Below are 18,104 nucleotides of genomic sequence, written 5' to 3'. Positions count from 1 at the left end.
CCAAGATGGATACTTAGAAGAGCTGGTACTGGAGCCTACCAGGGAGGAGGCAATTCTGGAACTGGTGTTGTGCAACAAACGGGATTTGATCAGGGACCTCGAAGTAAAGTAGCCATTAGGAGGTAGTGACCATAATATGATAAGTTTTAATCTGCAATTTGAGAGGGAGAAGGGAGAATTGGAAGTGTCAGTATTGCAGTTGAACAAACGGAACTATGGAGCGATGAGGGAGGAGCTGGCCAAAGTTCAATGGTTCAATACCCTATCAGGGATGGCAGCGGAACAACAATGGCGGGTATTTCTGGATATAATGCAGAAGGTGCAGGATCAGTTCACTCCAAAGAGCAAGAAAGATCCTAAGGGGAAGCAGGGGCGGCCGTGGCTGACGAGGGACATTAAGGACTGTATAAAGATAAAAAAGAAGTATCACATAGCAAAGATGAGTGGGAAGCTAGAGGACTGGGAAACTTTTAAAGAGCAAGGATAACTAAAAAGGCATTACGCAGAGAAAAAATGAGCTATGAAGGAAAACTGGCCAAAAATATAAAGGAGGATAGTAAAAGCTTTTTTAGGTGTGTGAAAAGAAAAAAAATGGTTTAGACAAAAATTTGGCCCTTGAAGATAGAAACGAATGAATTTATTTAATGGGAACAAGGAAATGGCAGAAGAGTTGAATAGGTACTTTGGATCTGTCTTCACTAGGGAAGACACAAGCAATCTCCCAGATATAATAGTGGCTGAAGGACCTAGGGTAATGGATGAACTGAAGGGAATTTATATTAGGCAGGAAATGGTGTTGGATAGATTGTTAGGTCTGAAGGCTGATAAGTCCCCAGGACCTGATGGTCTGCATCCCAGGGTACTTAAGGAGGCGGCTCTAGAAATCGTGGACGCATTGGTAATCATTTCCCAATGTTCTATAGATTCAGGATCAGTTCCTACGGATTGGAGGGTGGCTAATGTTGTCCCACTTTTCAAGAAAGGAGGGAGAGAGAAAACAGGGAATTATAGACCGGTTAGTGGTGGCAAAGATGCTGAAGTCAATTACAAAAGATGAAATTACGACTCATTTGGATAGCAGTAACAGAACAGGGATTTACGAAGGGGAAATCGTGCTTGACTAATCTTCTGGAGTTTTTTGAGGATGTATCTATGAAGATGGACAAGGGAGAGCCAGTCGATATAGTGTACCTGGACTTTCAGAAAGCCTTTGATAAAGTCCCACATAGGAGATTAGTGAGCAAAATTAGGGCACATGGTATTGGGGGCAAAATACTGAGTTGGATTGAAAATTGGCTGGCTGACAGGAAGCAAAGAGTCGTGATAAACGGGTCCCTTTCGGAATGGCAGGCAGTGACAAGTGGGGTATCAGAAGGTTCAGTGCTGGGACCGCAGCTGTTTACAATATACATTAATGATATATACGAAGGCATTGAAAGTAACATGAGCAAATTTTCTGATGACACAAAGTTGGGTGGCAGTGTGAAATGTGCGGAGGATGTTACGAGAATACAGGGTGACTTGGACAGGCTAGGCGAGTGGACGGATGCATGGCAGATGCAGTTTAATGTGGATAAATGTGTAGTTATCCACTTTGGTGGCAAGAACAGGAAGGCAGGTTACTATCTCAATGGAGTCAAGTTCGGTAAAGGGGAAGTACAACGAGATCTGGATGTTCTTGTAGATCAGTCAATGAAAGCAAGCAGGCAGGTACAGCAGGCAGTGAAGAAAGCTAATGGCATGCTGGCCTTCATAACAAGAGGAATTGAGTGTAGGAGCAAAGAGGTCCTTCTGCAGCTGTACAGGGCCCTGGTGAGACCACACCTGGAGTATTGTGTGCAGTTTTGGTCTCCAAATTTGAGGAAGGACATTCTTGCTATTGACGGAGTGCAGCGTAGGTTCACAAAGTTAATTCCCAAAATAGCAGGACTATCATATGTTGAAAGATTGGAGCGACTGGGCTTGTATACACTTGAGTTTAGAAGGATGAGAGGGGATCTGATTGAGACATATGAGATTATTAAGGGATTGGACACTCTGGAGTCAGGAAGCATGTTTCCGCTGATGGGTGAGTCCAGAACCTGAGGACACAGTTTAAAAATAAGGGGTAGGCCATTCATAACAGAGTTGAGGAAAAACTTCTTCACCCAGAGAGTGGTGGGTATATGGAATGCTCTGCCCCAGAAGGCAGTGGGGGCCAAGTCTCTGGATACTTTCAAGAAAGAGATGGATAGAGCCCTTAAAGATAGTGGAATCAAGGGTTATGGGGATAAGGCAGGAACAGGATACTGATTGTGGATGATCAGCCATGATCATAATGAATGGTGGTGCTGGCCCGAAGGGCCAAATGGCCTACTCCTGCACCTATTGTCTATTGTCTATCGTCTATTATCTAATGTCTAAGGGCTGGGTATGTTTTGCTCCTCTCCCATTTGAGAGTTTGCAGTTTTCATATGGTCCATATGCTAATTCAGGACTACCTCACCTGTTCAAGCTTTGTATGTCACTGACCTGACCTTGAATCGACCAGACCTCTTACCCATGCAGGGCCATTTCTGTGGTTTTGGCACCAATCTCTGTCCTTTGAAATGAACCGGTTCTGGGGAAGGTGGGACAATTACAAATTGGACGGTCTACACCTGAGCCGGACTGGAACCAATGTCCTTGGGGGTGCTTTTGCTAATGCTGTGGAGGAGGGTTTAAACTAATGTGGTAGGGGGCTGGGAACCAAATATTGGACTGAAAAGAGATAGAAACGAAAGCCTGTAGGGAACTAGATAATGGAGTCAGTGTGACTAAAGGGAATAGTAGTCGGGGAGCAGATGATGAACACAAAGGGGCAGGTGGTCTGAGGTGCATTTGTTTTAATGCGAGAAGTGTAATAGATAAGGCAGATGAGCTGAGGGCTCGGATCTGTACCTGGAAGTATGATGTTATTGCTATTACTGAGACTTGGTTGAGGGAAGGGCACGATTGGCAACTAGTTGTCCCAGGATATCGATGCTTCAGGCGGAATTGAGAGGGAGGTAAAAGGGGTGGAGGAGTTGCAGTACTGGTCAAAGACGATATCACAGCCGCACTGAAGGAGGGCCCCATGGAGAACTCAAGCAGTGAGGCAATGTGGGTAGAACTCAGAAATAGGAAGGATGCAGTAACAATGTTGGGGCTGTACTACAGGCCTCCCAACGGCGAGCGTGAGATAGAGGTACAAATATGTAAACAGATAATGGAAAGGTGTAGGAGAAACAGGGCGGTGGTGATGGGAGATTTTAATTTTCCCAACATTGACTGGGATTCACTCAGTGTTAGGTGTCAAGGTGGAGCAGAATTTGTAAGGTGTGTCCAGGAGGGTTTTCTAGAGCAGTATGTATGTAGTCCAACTCGGGAAGGGGCCATACTGGATCTGGTGTTGGGGAATGAACCCGGCCATGTGGTTGAAATTACAGTAGCGGGCTACTTTGGAAATAGCGACCACAATTCCGTAAGTTTTACAATACTCATGGACAAGGATGGGCGTGGTCCTAAAGGAAGAGTTCCATACTGGGGGAAGGCCAACTATACCAAGAATCGGCAGGATATGAGGAATGTAGATTGGGAGAAAGTGTTTGAAGGCCAATCCACATTTGGTATGTGGGAGGCTTTTAAGGAGAGGTTGATTAGCGTGCAGGAGAGACACGTTCCTGTGAAAATGAGGAATAGAAATGGCAAGATTAAGGAACCATGGATGACAGGTGAAATTGTGACACTAGCCAAGAGGAAAAAGGAAGCATTCATGAGGTCTAGGCGACTGAAGACGGATGAAGCTTTGCAAGAATATGGGGAATGTGGAGCGAATTTGAAACGAGGCATTAAGAGGGCTAAGAGAGGACATGAGATATTGCTGGCAAACATGGTTAAGGAAAATCCCAAAGCCTTGAGACAGAGAAAATGGGTGACATTCTTAATGAATGCTTAGCATTGGTATTCACCAAGGAGAGGGACGTGACAGATGTTGAGGTTAGGGATAGATGTTTGCTGACTCTAGGTCAAGTTGATATGAGGAAGGAGGAAGTGTTGGGTATCCTAAAAGACATTAAGGTGGATAAGTCCCCAGGTCTGGATGGGATCTATCCCAGGTTTCTGATGGAAGCAAGAGAGGAAATAGCCGGCGCCTTAACAGATATCTTTGCAGCACCCTTAGACACGGGTGAGGTCCCAGACGACTGGAGACTTGCTAATGTTGTCCCCTTGTTTAAGAAGGGCAGCAAGGATAATCCATGTAATTATCGACCGATGAGCCTGACGTCAGTGGTAGGGAAGCTACTGGAGAAGATGCTGAGGGAGAGGATCGATTCCCTTTTGGAGGAAAATGGGCTTATTAGTGATAGGCAACATGGTTTTGTGCAGGGAAGGTCATGTCTTACCAACTTAAATAGAATTCTTTGAGGACGTGACAAAGTTGATTGATGAGGGAAAGGCTGTAGATGTCATTTACATGGACTTCAGTAAGGCGTTTGATAAGGTCCCCCATGGCAGGCTGATGGAGAAAGAGAAGTCTCATTGTGTCCAGGGTGTGCTAGCTAGATGGGTAAAAAACTGGCTAGGCAACAGGAGACAGAGAGTTGTAGTAGAAGGGGGTTTCTCAAATTGGAGACCTGTGACCAGTGGTGTTCCACAGGGATCTGTGCTGGGACCACTGTTGTTTGTGATAAAAGTAAATGATTTGGAAGAAGGTGTAGGTGGTCTGATCAACAAGTTTGCAGATGACACTAAGATTGGTCGAGTAGCAGATAGTAAAGGAGACTGTCAGAGATTAGAGCAGAATATAGATAGACTGGAGAGTTGGGCAGATAAATGGCAGATGGAGTTCAATCTGGGCAAATGCGAGGTGATGCATTTTGGAAGATCAAATTCAAGGGCGAACTATACAGTAAATGGAAAAGTCCTAGGGAAAATTGATGAACAGAGAGATCTGGGTGTTCAGGTCCATTGTTCCCTGAAGGTGACAACGCAGGTCAGTAGGGTGGTCAAGAAGGCATATGGCATGCTTTCCTTCATTGGGCGGGGTATTGAGTACAAGAGTTGGCAGGTCATGTTGCAGTTGTATAGGACTTTGGTTCGACCACATTTGGAGCACTGTGTACAGTTCTGGTCGCCACATTACCAAAAGGATGTGGATGCTTTGGAGATGGTGCAGAGGAGGTTCACCAGGATATTCCCTGGTATGGAGGGTGCTAGCTATGAAGAGAGGTTGAATAGATTAGGATTATTTTCATTTGAATGACAGAGATTGAGGGGGGACCTGATTGTCGTCTACAAAATCATGAGGGGTATAGACAGGGTGGATAGCAAGAAGCTTTTTCCCCAGAGTGGGGGATTCAATTACTCGGGGTCATGAGTTCAAAGTGAGAGGAAGAAACTTTAAGGGAGATATGCGTGGAAAGTTCTTTACACAGAGGGTGGTGGGTGCCTGGAACGCGTTGCCAGCGGAGGTGGTAGACGCAGACACGTTAGCGTCTTTTCAGATATATTTGGACAGGTACATGGATGGGCGGGGAGCAAATGGGCACAGACCGTTAGAAAATAGATGACAGGTTAGACAGAGGATCTTGATCGGTGCAGACTTGGAGGGCCGAAGAGCCTGTTCCTGTGCTGTAATTTTCTTTGTTCTTTGTTCTTCATTCTCACTTAGAGGAGTCTTGTATTCAGCATTGGTGTTTCTGATTCTGTCTCACCCTCAGCACCCCCCAGGTCTGGGAAGCTTAGATTTAACCTAGTACAGAGTCTTCTCCCCATTAGTAACACTGCTGAAGCTATCCTTGTAGTTGCATGAGGGTTGGTCTCTATCCAAATAGGAATCGGGACAGCTCAGTATCAAATGAAGCTGTTAGCCATTTCTTTACGCCAGACTTTAAAGTTTGGACTACTCTTTCTGCCTGACCATTGAAAAGTGGATGGTATGGAGATGTCCTTATGTGCTGAATCCATTTCAACTTTAGGAAATACTCAGATTCCCTACTGGTAAATGATGGCACATTGTCTGTGACTGACACTTCCGGAAGTCTTTGCATTGCAAAAGATGCTCTCAGTTTTTCTATCGTTGTCCCTGTGTTTGACAAATGAAATCTATGCACGTTCAGCACTTTGAGTGGTCATCTACAATGACTATGAACATTAAGCCCATGAAAGGGCTGGCATAACGTGTAACTGAGCCCAGGGTTTAGCCAGCCACTCCCATGAAGGTGGGGAAGATGTTGGCTGCAATTTTTAACCTTGTTGGCACTCTGAGCATTGTACACCATGTGGATATGTCTGCATCTAATTGTATCCACCAGACGTAACATCGTTTGGACATCCTGGATGACCCTGGTGAAGTTCAGCCAGTTTCTATTGACAACCCTTGTTCGGGACAATCACTCTTGCTTACCATAATAAAATTCCATCCTCTACATTGATCTGGTCTCACTGGGTCCATAAAGCCTTAGAATTCCTACAGTGTGGAAACAGGCCATTCAACCTAACATGTCCAGACCAACCCTTCAAAAAGCATCCCACTCAGACCAGTCCCTGTAACCCTGCATTTCCTATGGCTAACCCACACATCCCTGAACACAATGGATAATTTAACATGGCCAACCCACCCAACTTGAACATTTTGGGATCAGAGATAATGGGAACTGCAGAAGCTGGGGAATCTGAGACAACAAGGTGCAGAGCCGGATATACACAGCAGACCAAGCAACATCCCAGGAGCAGGAATGCTGACGCTTCAGGCCCAGACCATTTTCTAATCTGTGTCTCAGAGACACAGATGTTGGCCAAGGAGCAGGATGGTGTGTTAAAGTGGCAGGCAACAGGTAGTTCAGGGTCTTTTTTTGTGAGCAGAAGGTAGACACTGAGAGAGAGTGTCGCTAGCTAGGCCAGCATTTTTTGACCATTCCAGAGGGCTGTTAAGAGCCAGTCAACCACATTGCTGTTGGTCTGGAGTCATATGTAGTCCAGACCAGACAAAGATGGCAATTTCCTTCCCTAATGACTCGAGTGAACCAGCTGGGTTTATCTGACAACAATTAATCCCGGATTTCTAAAAAAAAATTCAAATTCCACGTGGCGGGATTTGAAACTGTGTTCATTACCACTGGGACATTTCCTGGATCTCTGGATTAACAGTCCAGCAATCATACCAGTCGATAGCAAGAACTGCAGATGCTGGAAGTTGGAGTCAGTTTTTCCATACCTTTCCTTAACAGCTTGCTGAGGTTCAGTTTCAGATCTCACTCAGGCGACCTATCAGCATTGTATTTATTATGACTTTTTTTACCCGTCTTCCAAACTGATGCTAACTGTGCTATCATATTTTACAGGTCAGCCCTTTGACCCCAGCTTGGATATCAGCTGGTCTGTCTACAGTGCAATGTACCAAGTGTTGTTTGGTCATCATCTTGACCACAGTGAGCCAACTTTCAGGGAATTCTTGCAGCATTCCATGAACATAATGGCAATTCTGCCCTCTCTAAGTGTAAAGGTCAGTAAAACATTAGAGCCATGGTATAATGATATTCTCATCATAGGATCAATCATTTTGCACTGGCTCCCTGGCAATCAAAGTACATTTATGAAAACAGAATGTTTCTGTTATTGAAAGAGTGAAATAAGAACACAAATTTCTGAAAATATGCAGTTTTGATGCATGATCGCTGGCCTAAACCATTGAAATGTCGGAGCAGAAGTAGGCCATTCAGCCTATTCAGTCCACACCACTGCTCAATGAGGTCACGGCTGATACAATATTCCTCAAATCCACTTTCTTGCTTTATCCCCTCATCCTTGATTCCCTTACTGATTAAAAATAAGTCTATCTCAGGCTTGAATATACTTAATCACACAGCTTTGACAGCCCTCTGTGGTAACAAATTTCACAGATTCATTGAATTGTGCGGTACAGAAGAGGGCTTTTGACCATTTAAGTCTCTTCTGCCAAAACTACATTAAATCTAAATAAATCATAGAACCATAAACATAAAACAGCACAGAAGGGAGTCATTTGGCCCATCTTGTCCATGCCAACACAAAGGCTCCTAGGTCTCCTTTCTAATTTCATCTTCCTGCACACAGTCCAAAGCTTACATCACCTAAGGTGCACATCCAGGTACTTTTTGAAAGAGTTCGGGGTCTCTGTCTCCACCATCAACTCTGGCAGTGAATTCCAGACACCCACTGCCCCCTGTGTAAAAACATTTTTCCTCACATCCCAGCTAATCCTTCGTCCACTTAGCTTCAATCTATAACTTTTGGTTTTTGAACTCTCTGCCAAGGGAAACAGGTTTCTCCTGTCTACTCTGTCTCTACCCCTCACAGTTTTGTATACCTCAAAAATGTAGCTCCTCAACCTTCTCTGTTCCATCTTTTCCAATCTCTTCTCATCACTACAATTCCCCAGCCCTGGCAACATTCCTGCAAATCATCCCTTCACTGTCTCCAGAACAATCACATCATTCCTGTAATCTAGTGTCCAGAACTGCACACAATATTTCAGATGTAGCCTTACCATCATCATATACAATTTTATCATTATATCCCCACGTTTGCAGTCTATACCTCTGCCAATGAAAGAGACCATTACCTATGCCTTTTCCACAACCATATTTACATGTACTTCCACTCTTCGGGACCTGTGCGCTTGCACACCAAGATCTCCCCCCCTCAGTGTATTCCCATTTATTGCATATTCCCCTTTACAGTCTGACCTCCCTAAAAGTATTACCTCTCATTTATCAGAGTTAAATTCCCCCTGTCATTTTCCTGCCTGCTCCACCAACCCATCTGTATCATTTTGGAGCTTACAGCTGTCCTCTACACTGACCGATACATGGCCAATTTAGGCGCCTTCTGCAAATTTCCCAATTGTGTTCCCTGCATTCAACTCTAAACCGTTCATGTATAAAACAAACAGGAGGAGTCCCAGCACTGAGCCCTGAGGAACATAGTGTGAGACAGCTTTCCACTCTTAAGGGGAGCTGTTGACCATTAGCCTTTGTTTTCCTGTTACTAAGCTAACTTTGGATCCGATTTGACACATTACCCTGAATGCCAAGGGCTTTTACCTTTTGGTCCAGTGGGCCATATGGACTTAATGCCTTACTAAAATCCATGGAGATAACATCCACAATACTTCCTCAAATAATTCATTCAGATTAGCAAGGTATGATCTCCCCTTACAAAGCCATGTTGATTCCCTGACTAGTCAATGCCTTTCTAATTAAGAGTTTATCTGATCTCTCAGGATTGATTTATCTGATCTCTCAGGGTCAGGAATGGATGTTGCAGGTTCCAGGGTTTAGCTCTTTCATTAATGTCAGGGAAGGTGATAAAAGAGGGGGAGGTGTGGCTTTGTTGGTCAAGGACAGTTTAACGGTGGCTGAAAGAACCTTTGATGAGGACTCGTCAACTGAGGTGGTATGGACTGAGGGTGCTGAGGAAGGTTTGTCGACTGAGTCAGTAGGGGTGGAAGTTAGGAACAGCAAGGGAGCAGTCACCTCACTGGGGGTTTTCTACAGACGCCCAAATAGCAGTAGGGAGATCGAAGAACTCATTGGCCGGCAGATTGTTGAAAAGTGCAAACGTATCAGGGTTGTTGTTATGGGTGACTTCAACTTTCCCAATATTGATTGGAACCTCCTTAGTGCAGATGGTTTGGATGGTGCCGTTTTTGTCAGGTGTGTTCAGGAGGGTTTCCTGACTCAGTATGTGGACAGGCAGACGAGGAGGGAGGCCATTTTGGATTTGGTGCTCGGCAATGAGCCAGGACAGGTGTCAGATCTCGCGGTGGGAGAACACTTTGGTGACAGTGACCACAACAGGCTCACATTTACCATAGCCATGGAAAGGGAAAGGAGCAGATACCATGGGAAGATATTTAACTGGGGTGAAGGAAACTAGGACGCTATCAGACAGGAGTTGGGAAGTATAGATTGGGAGCAATTGTTCCACAGAAAGGGCACAGCGGACATGTGGAGACTGTTGAAGGAGCAGTTGTTGCGAGTGATGCATAAATTTGTTCCTCTGAGACAGTTAAGAAGGGGTAAGATTAAGGAGCCTTGGATGACGGGTACAGAGCTGCTTCTTGTCAAAAAGAAAAAGGCAGCGTACGTACGGTGGAGGAAGCAAGGGTCTAGCACAGCTATAGAACATAGAACATTACAGCACAGTACAGGCCCTTTGGCCCTCGATGTTGTGCCGACCTGTCATACCGATCTCAAGCCCATCTAACCTACACTATTCCATGTACGTCCATATGCTTATCCAATGATGACTTAAATGTACCTAAAGGTGGCAAATCTACTACCATTACAGGCAATGCGTTCCATTCCCTTCTTACTCTCGGAATAAAGAAACCACCTCTGACATCTGTCCTATATCTTTCACCCCTCAATTTAAAGCTATGCCCCCTCGTGCATAGGAAAAAGGCTCTCCCTATCCACCCTATCTAACCCTCTGATTATTTCATATGTTTCAATTAAGTCACCTCTCAACCTTCTTCTCTCTAATGAAAACAGCCTCAAGTCCCTCAGCCTTTCCTCGTAAGACCTTCCCTCCATACCAGGCAACATCCTAGTAAATCTCCTCTGCACCCTTTCCAAAGCTTCCACATCCTTCTTATAATGTGGTGACTAGAACTGTACGCAATACACCAAGTGCGGCCGAACCAGAGTTTTGTACAGCTGCAGCATAACCTCTTGGTTCCGGAACTCGACCCCTCTATTAATAAAAGCTAAAACACTGTATGCCTTCTTAACAGCCTGTCAACCTGGGTGGCAACTTTCAAGGATCTGTGTGCATTGACACCGAGATCTCTCTGCTCATCTAAACTACCAAGAATCTTACCATTAGCCCTGTACTTTGCCTTCTGGTTACTCCTACCAAAGTGCATGACCTCACTCTTGTCTGCATTAAACTCCATATGCCACCTCTCAGCCCAGCTCTGCAGCTTATCTATGTCTCTCTGCAACCTACAGCATCCTTCGTCAGTATCCACAACTCCACCGACCTTAGTGTCATCTGCAAATTTACTAACCCATCCTTCTACGCCCTCACCCAGGTCATTTATAAAAATGACAAACAGCAGTGGACGCAACACTGACCCTTGCGGTATACCACTAGTAACTGGTCTCCAGGATGAACATTTCCCATCAACTGCCACCCTCTGTCTTCTTTCAGCAAGCCAATTTCCGATCCAAGCTTGAGAGGATTACAGGCTTGCTCGGAAGGAGCTCAAAAGTGGACTGAGGAGGACCAGGAGGGGGCACGAGAAAGGCTTGGCAGGAAGGATTAGGGAGAACCCGAAGGCATTTTACTCATACGTGAGGAGTAAGAGAATGATCAGGGAGAAGGTAGGGCCGATCAGGGATAGCGTAGGGAACTTGTGCGTGGAGTCTGAGCAGATAGGGGAAGCCCTAAATGAGCTTTTTGCTTCAGTTTTCACTCAGGAAAGGGACCTTGTTGTGAATGAGAACTTTGAGGAGCAGGAAAACAGGCTTGAACAGATCGAGATTGAGGAAGTTGATGTGCTGGAAATTTTGGCAAACATTAAGATTGATAAGTCCCCAGGGCCAGACCAGATTTATCCTAGGTTGCTCCAGGAAGCGAGAAAGGAGTTTGCCAAGCCACTGATTTGCTAAGATCTTTGCTTCTTCACTCTCCGCGGGTGTCATACCGGAAGATTGGAGGGATGCAAATGTTGTTCGTCTTTTCAAGAAAGGGAATAGGGAAATCCCTGGAAATTATAGACCAATCAGTCTTACGTCTGTGGTCAGCAAGGTTTTGGAAAGAATTCTGAGGGATAGGGTTTATGACTATTTGGAAAAGCATAGCGTGATTAAAGGGAGTCAGCATGGCTTTGTGAGGGGCAGGTCATGCCTTACAAATCTTCTTGAGTTCTTTGAGGAAGTCACAAGACAGGGTGACGAGGGTCGAGCAGTGGATGTAGTGTACGTGGACTTCAGCAAGGCATTTGAACACTGTATGCCCTCTTTACAGCCCTGTCAACCTGGGTGGCAACTTTCAAGGATCTGTGTATATGGACACCGAGATCTCTCTGCTCATCGACACTACCAAGAATCTTACCATTAGCCCAGTACTTTGCCTTCCGGCAGGCTCATTCATAAAGTCAGGAGGTATGGGATACAGGGTGATTTGGATGTCTGGATTCAGAATTGGTTGGCTGACAGGTGGCAGAGAGTGGTTGTAGATGGTAAGTATTCTGCCTGGAGGTCAGTGCTGAGTGGTGTCCCACAGGGCTCTGTTCTTGGGCCTCTGCTCTTTCTAGTTTTTATAAATGACTTGGATGAGGATGTTGAGGGGTGGGTTAGCATGTTTGCTGATGACACAAAGGTTGGAGGTGCAGTTGATAGTATCGAGGGCTATTGCAGGCTTCAGCGAGACATTGACAGTTTGCAGACCTGGGCTGAGAAATGGCAGATGGAGTTCAACCTGGATAATTGCGAAGTGATGCATCTTGGAAGGTCGAATTTAAATGCTGAATATAGAATTAAAGGCAGGATTCTCGCCAGTGTGGAGGAACAACGGGATCATGGTGTTCAAGTGCATAGCTGCCTCAAAGTTGCCACCCAGGTGGATAAGCTTGTTAAGAAAGCATATGGTGTTTTGGCTTTCATTAACAGGGGGATCGAGTTTAAGAGCCGTGAGGTTTTGCTGCAGCTCTACAAAACCCTGGTGAGACCACACTTGGAATATTGTGTCCAGTTCTGGTCGCCCTATTATAGGAAAGATGTGGAGGCTTTGGAGAGCGTGCAAATGAAGTTTACCAGGATGCTGCCTGGACTGGAGGGCTTGTCTTATGAGGAGAGGTTGACTGAGCTCGGACTTTTCTCTCTGGAGAGAAGTAGGAAGAGAGGTGACCTGATTGAGGTGTACAAGGTAATGAGAGGCATGGTTAGAGTCGATAGCCAGAGACCTTTCCCCAGGGCAGGATTGACTGCCACGAGGGGTCATAGTTTTAAGGTGTTAGGTGGAAGGTATAGAGGAGACATCAGAGGGAGTTTCTTCACCCAGAGAGTTGTGAGCGCATGGAATAGTTTACCAGTGGTAGTTGTGGAAGCAGAGTCATTCGTGACATTTAAGCGACTGCTGGACATGCACATGGGCAGCAGTGAATTGAGGGGAATGTAGGTTAGGTTATTTTATTTTTTGGATTAAGATTATTCCACGGCACAACATCGTGGGCCGAAGGGCCTGTACTGTGCTGTACTTTTCTATGTTCTATGTTTTATGATTCTGACAATTTGCCCGTCACCCAAGTAAAACTAACTGGTCTACATTTATTTGGCATTTCCTTCGTACCCTTTTCAAACAATGGAAGGACATTTGCATTCCTCCAGTCCCCCAGCACCTTGCCTGTGTCTGGTGAAGATTGGAAAATAATCCTCAGAGCATCTGCTATTTCCTCACTAACCTTCAACATCCCAGGGAACAATCCATCTAGCCCTTGTGACCTATCTACTTTTGAGGATTACAACTCTTTGAACAATTCCTCTCTCATTACAATTATTTTGTCCAAAATTTCACACTGATCCTTTTGGATTACTATATCCATATCATCACTTTCCGCCAAGAATACAGAGATGAAAAACTCATCTAAAATTCTTACCATATCGTCTGCATTTTCACATAAGTTCCCTTCTTCATCCCTGATAGTGTCCACATTTTCCTTAACTATCTTGTTGCACTTTATATGCTGGTAAAACATCTTTGGGTGTTCCTTGATCTTGCTTGCTAAAATTTTTCATGCTCTGTCTTTGATTTCCTTATTTCTTTGTTAACTTGACCCTGTACTTTCCATACTCCACTCAGGTATCTGAAGGGTTGAGCTTTTTTTTTGTGACCATCATAAGCTTTCGTTATCAGTTGAATTTTCCATTGTATTTTTCAAGGTAACCATGGATGTCTAGATTTGGGTGTACCGTCCTTAATTTTGGAAGGTCCATGTCTGCTTTGTACCCTAAAGATCTCACTTTTTAGCACCTTCTACCGGTTTACCACTGATTTATCCTTTAGCCACTTATTTACCCCTGATTTATCCTTTAACAGGCTGTCCAATCCACCTCAGCCAAAACATTTCTTAGTTTTAAAAAAATTGCCTTCCCCAGTGTAAAATTTTTTTCTCCTGATTTATCTGTGTTCTTTTCCATCATAATACTAAATCTAAATGATTTGTGGTCAATATCTCCTATATGGTCACCCATTCTGTCACTTCAGCCCTTCGCTATCTTCATTTAGAACATAGAAAAGTACAGCACAGTACAGGCCCTTCGGCCCATGATGCTGTGCCGTGGAATAATCCTAATCCAAAAATAAAATAACCTAACCTACATTCCCCTCAATTCACTGCAGTCCATGTGCATGTCCAGCAGGCGCTTAAATGTCACTAACGACTCCGCTTCCACGACTATCACTGGCAAACTATTCCATGCGCTCACAACTCTCTGGGTGATGAACCTCCCTCTGACGTCTCCTCTATACATTCCTCCTAACACCTTAAAACTATGACCCCTCGTGGCAGTCAATCCTGCCCTGGGGAAAAGTCTCTGGCTATCTGTCTCTGGCTCAAAACTAAATCCAGAATTGAGTCCCCTCTCATTGGGCTTATGTATTGTTTTTTAAAAAAATCCCTAGACTTAATATATGAATTGTTGACCCTCAATGACCCTGGACTTGAACCGCAGTTGAGATGGGAATAATTTAAAAAAAACTGGATTTAACCCTGGTAAATGGGAGGATTTTTCAAATTTACTAATGGGACATGGGTGTCACTGCTGGGCCAATATTTTATTACATGTTCATGGTGGCTCAGTGGTTAACACAGCTGCCTCCCAGCACCAGGGACCTGGGTTCAATACCACTGTCGGGCAACTGTCTGTGCAGAGTTTGCATATTCTCCCCGTGTCAGTGTGGGTTTCCTTCGGGTGCTCTGGTTTCCTCCTGCAGTCCAAAGATGTACAGGTTAGGTGGATTGGCTGTGCTAAATTGCCCATAGTGTTCAGAGATATGTAGATTAGGTGGGTTATAGAGGGATGGGTCTGGGTAGGATGCTTTGAGGGTTGATGTGGACTTGTTGGGCCGAAGGACCTGTTTCCACACTGCAGGGATTCTAAGATTCCAATAATTAATTGGCAAATCTCCTTTGCATCCTCTCCAGTGTAGTCTCATCCTTCCTATCGTAAGGTAACCAGAACTGCATACAGTGTTCCAGCTGTGGCAAACCAAAGTTCTGTTCAGCTCCAATATGACCTCCCTACTTTTTAAATCTATGCTATGACTGATAAAGGCAAGAGTATTCCTTCTTAACTACCCTGTTAACATGAACAGCCACAGAACATAGAACATAGAACAATACAGCGCAGAACAGGCCCTTCAGCCCTCGATGTTGCGCCGACCTGTGAACTAATCTAAGCCCATCCCCCTACACTATCCAATCATCATCCTTATGCTTATCCAAGGACTGTTTAAATGCCCCTAATGTGGCTGAGTTAACTACATTGGCAGGCAGGGCGTTCCACGCCCTTAACACTCTGACTAAAGAACCTGCCTCTGACATCTGTCTTAAATCTATTACCCCTCAATTTACAGCTATGCCCCTTGTACAAGCTGAAGTCATCATCCTCGGAAAAAGACTCTCACTGTCGACCCTATCTAATCCTCTGATCATCTTGTATGTCTCTATTAAATCCCCTCTTAGCCTCCTTCTCTCCAATGAGAACAGATCCAAGTCCCTCAGCCTTTCTTCATAGGGCCTGCACCCCAGACCAGGCAACATCCTGGTAAATCTCCTCTGCACCTTTTCCAATGCTTCCACATCCTTCCTGTAATGGGGCGACCAGAACTGCACGCAATATTCCAAGTGAGGCCGCACTAGCATTTTGTACAGTTGCAGCATGACATCACAGCTCCAGAACTCAATCCCTCTACCAATAAAACCTAACACACCGTAATCCTTCTTAACAGCACTATCAACCTGGGTGGCAACTTTCAGAGACACCAAGATCCCTCTGCACATCTACAATACCAAGAATCTTTCCATTGACCCAGTATTCTGCCTTCCTATTATTCCTCCCAAAGTGAATCACCTCACATTTATCCACATTGAACTCCACTTGCCACCTTTCAGCCCAATTCTGCAGTTTAATCAAGTCTCCCTGCAACCCGCAACATTCTTCCACACTGTCCACCACTCCATCGACTTTAGTGTCATCTGCAAACTTACTTACCCATCCACCTAAGCTTGCGTCCAAGTCATTTATAAAAATGACAAACAGCAGTGGTCCCAAAACAGTTCCTTGAGGCACACCACTAGTAACCTGACTCCAGGCTGAACATTTTCCATCAACCACCACTTGTTGCCTTCTTCCAGAAAGCCAGTTTCTAATCCAAAAACCACCTTCAGAAATTTGTGGACAAACACCACAAGATCCCTCTGTTCCTCTGAGCTTCCTAATGTTCTGTCATTCATTGAGTACTCCCTTGTGTTGTTCCTTCTTCCAAAGTGCATCATCTTGAATTTATTCCCTAATGGCATTGTGAATATACATGCAGAATGTGGACTGCAGGAGTTTAAGAAGGCAGCTCACCACCACCTTCTCAATGATAATGAGGAACATGTAATAAAATGTTGGCCCAGCCAGCAACACCCATGTCCCATAAGTAAATTAAAAAATAACCTCACACTTATCAGGATTAAATCCAGTCTTTTAAATTTATTCATTTGTGAAACATAGGTGCTGCTGGCTGGCCAGCATTAATTGCCTTTCCCAAGTTGACCTTGAGAAGGTTGGGGTGAGCTGCCTTCTTGAACCGCAGCATTCCTCTTGCTGTAGGTTGACCCTCAATGCAATAGGAAGGGAATTCCAGGATTTTGATCCAGTGACAGTAAAGGAACAGTGATATATTTCCAGGCCAGGATGGTGGGTGGTTTGAAGAGGAACTTGGAGGTGGTGGCGATCCCATGTATCTACTGCTTTTGTCATTCTAGATGGAAATGGTCGTGGGTTTGGAAAGTGCTGTCTGGGGATCTTTGGTGAATTTCTGCAGTGCATCTTGTAAATAGTAGGCACTGCTGCTACTGAGCGTCGGTGGTGGAGTGAGTGAATGTCTGTGGATGTGGTGCCAGTCAAGTGGCTGCTTTGTCCTGGATGGTGTCAAGCTTCTTTCGTATTGTTGGGGCCACACCCATCCAGGCAATTGGGAGTATTCCATCGCACTCCTGACTTGCACCCTGTGGATGGTGGGCAGGCTTTGGGGAGGCAGAAGATGAGTTACTTGCTGCAGCATTCTGAGCCTCTGTCCTGCTCTTAGAGCCACTGTGTTTATTTGGTGAGTCAATGATAACTCTGAGGATGTTGATAGCGAGGGGTGCAGTGATGGTAACACCATTGAATGTCAAGTGGCAGTTGTTAGATTGTCTCTTATTGGTCACAGTATGGAATTTCTGAGACAGCTCAAACCTGGATATTGTCCAGAGATATTAAAAACTGCAGATGCTGGAGTAGAGATAACACAGCATGGAGCTGGAAGAACACAGCAGGCCAGACAGCATGAGAGGAGCAAGAAGGTTGCCATTTTGGGTCGGGACCCTTCTTCAGAAAATCTCTGAAAATTTCTGAAGGGTTCCAACCCGAAACGTCAATGTTCCTGCTCCTCTTTTGCTGCGTGGCCTGCTGTGTTCCTCCGGGCCCACACTTATCACTGGATATGGATTGAAGCTTGTTGCGTTTGAAGTTAGACTGCTTCAGTATCTGAGATGTTTTGAATGGTGCTGAATGTTGTGCAACCATCGGTGAACATCCCTCTCCTGACCTTATGATTGAGAGAAGGTCACTGATGAGGCAGCTGAAGATGGATGGGCCTAGGACACTACTTTGAGGAATTTCTGCAGAGAAGTCCCGGAGCTGAGCTGACTGTCCTCCAACATTTACAACCATCTTCCTATGTGTTTGGGATGGCTCCAATTAGTGGAGAGCTTTTAATTCCTACAGTGTGGAATTAGGCCCTTTGGCCCAACAAGTCCTCACCGACTCTCAGGGCATCCCACCCAGACACATCCCCCTATAGCC

General features: G+C 45.0%; 1 protein-coding gene across 1 annotated transcript in view; it reads left to right on the top strand.

The window, feature by feature from the left end:
- The window catches only part of LOC125456784 (cytochrome P450 2J1-like), an 89,280-nt gene that overhangs the window by 10,959 nt on the left and 60,217 nt on the right, over positions 1-18,104 (top strand). Inside the window, exon 4 of the mRNA XM_059650055.1 lies at positions 7,344-7,504. Coding sequence (XP_059506038.1) covers positions 7,344-7,504 — 161 coding nt within the window. The remainder of the gene's footprint in view (positions 1-7,343; positions 7,505-18,104) is intronic.

The sequence above is a fragment of the Stegostoma tigrinum genome, chromosome 12 (assembly GCF_030684315.1).
Source record: "Stegostoma tigrinum isolate sSteTig4 chromosome 12, sSteTig4.hap1, whole genome shotgun sequence".
Taxonomy (NCBI): Eukaryota; Metazoa; Chordata; class Chondrichthyes; order Orectolobiformes; family Stegostomatidae; genus Stegostoma; species Stegostoma tigrinum.
Note: the sequence above shows the minus strand (reverse complement) of the source record. Positions and strands in the feature narration are given on the sequence as shown.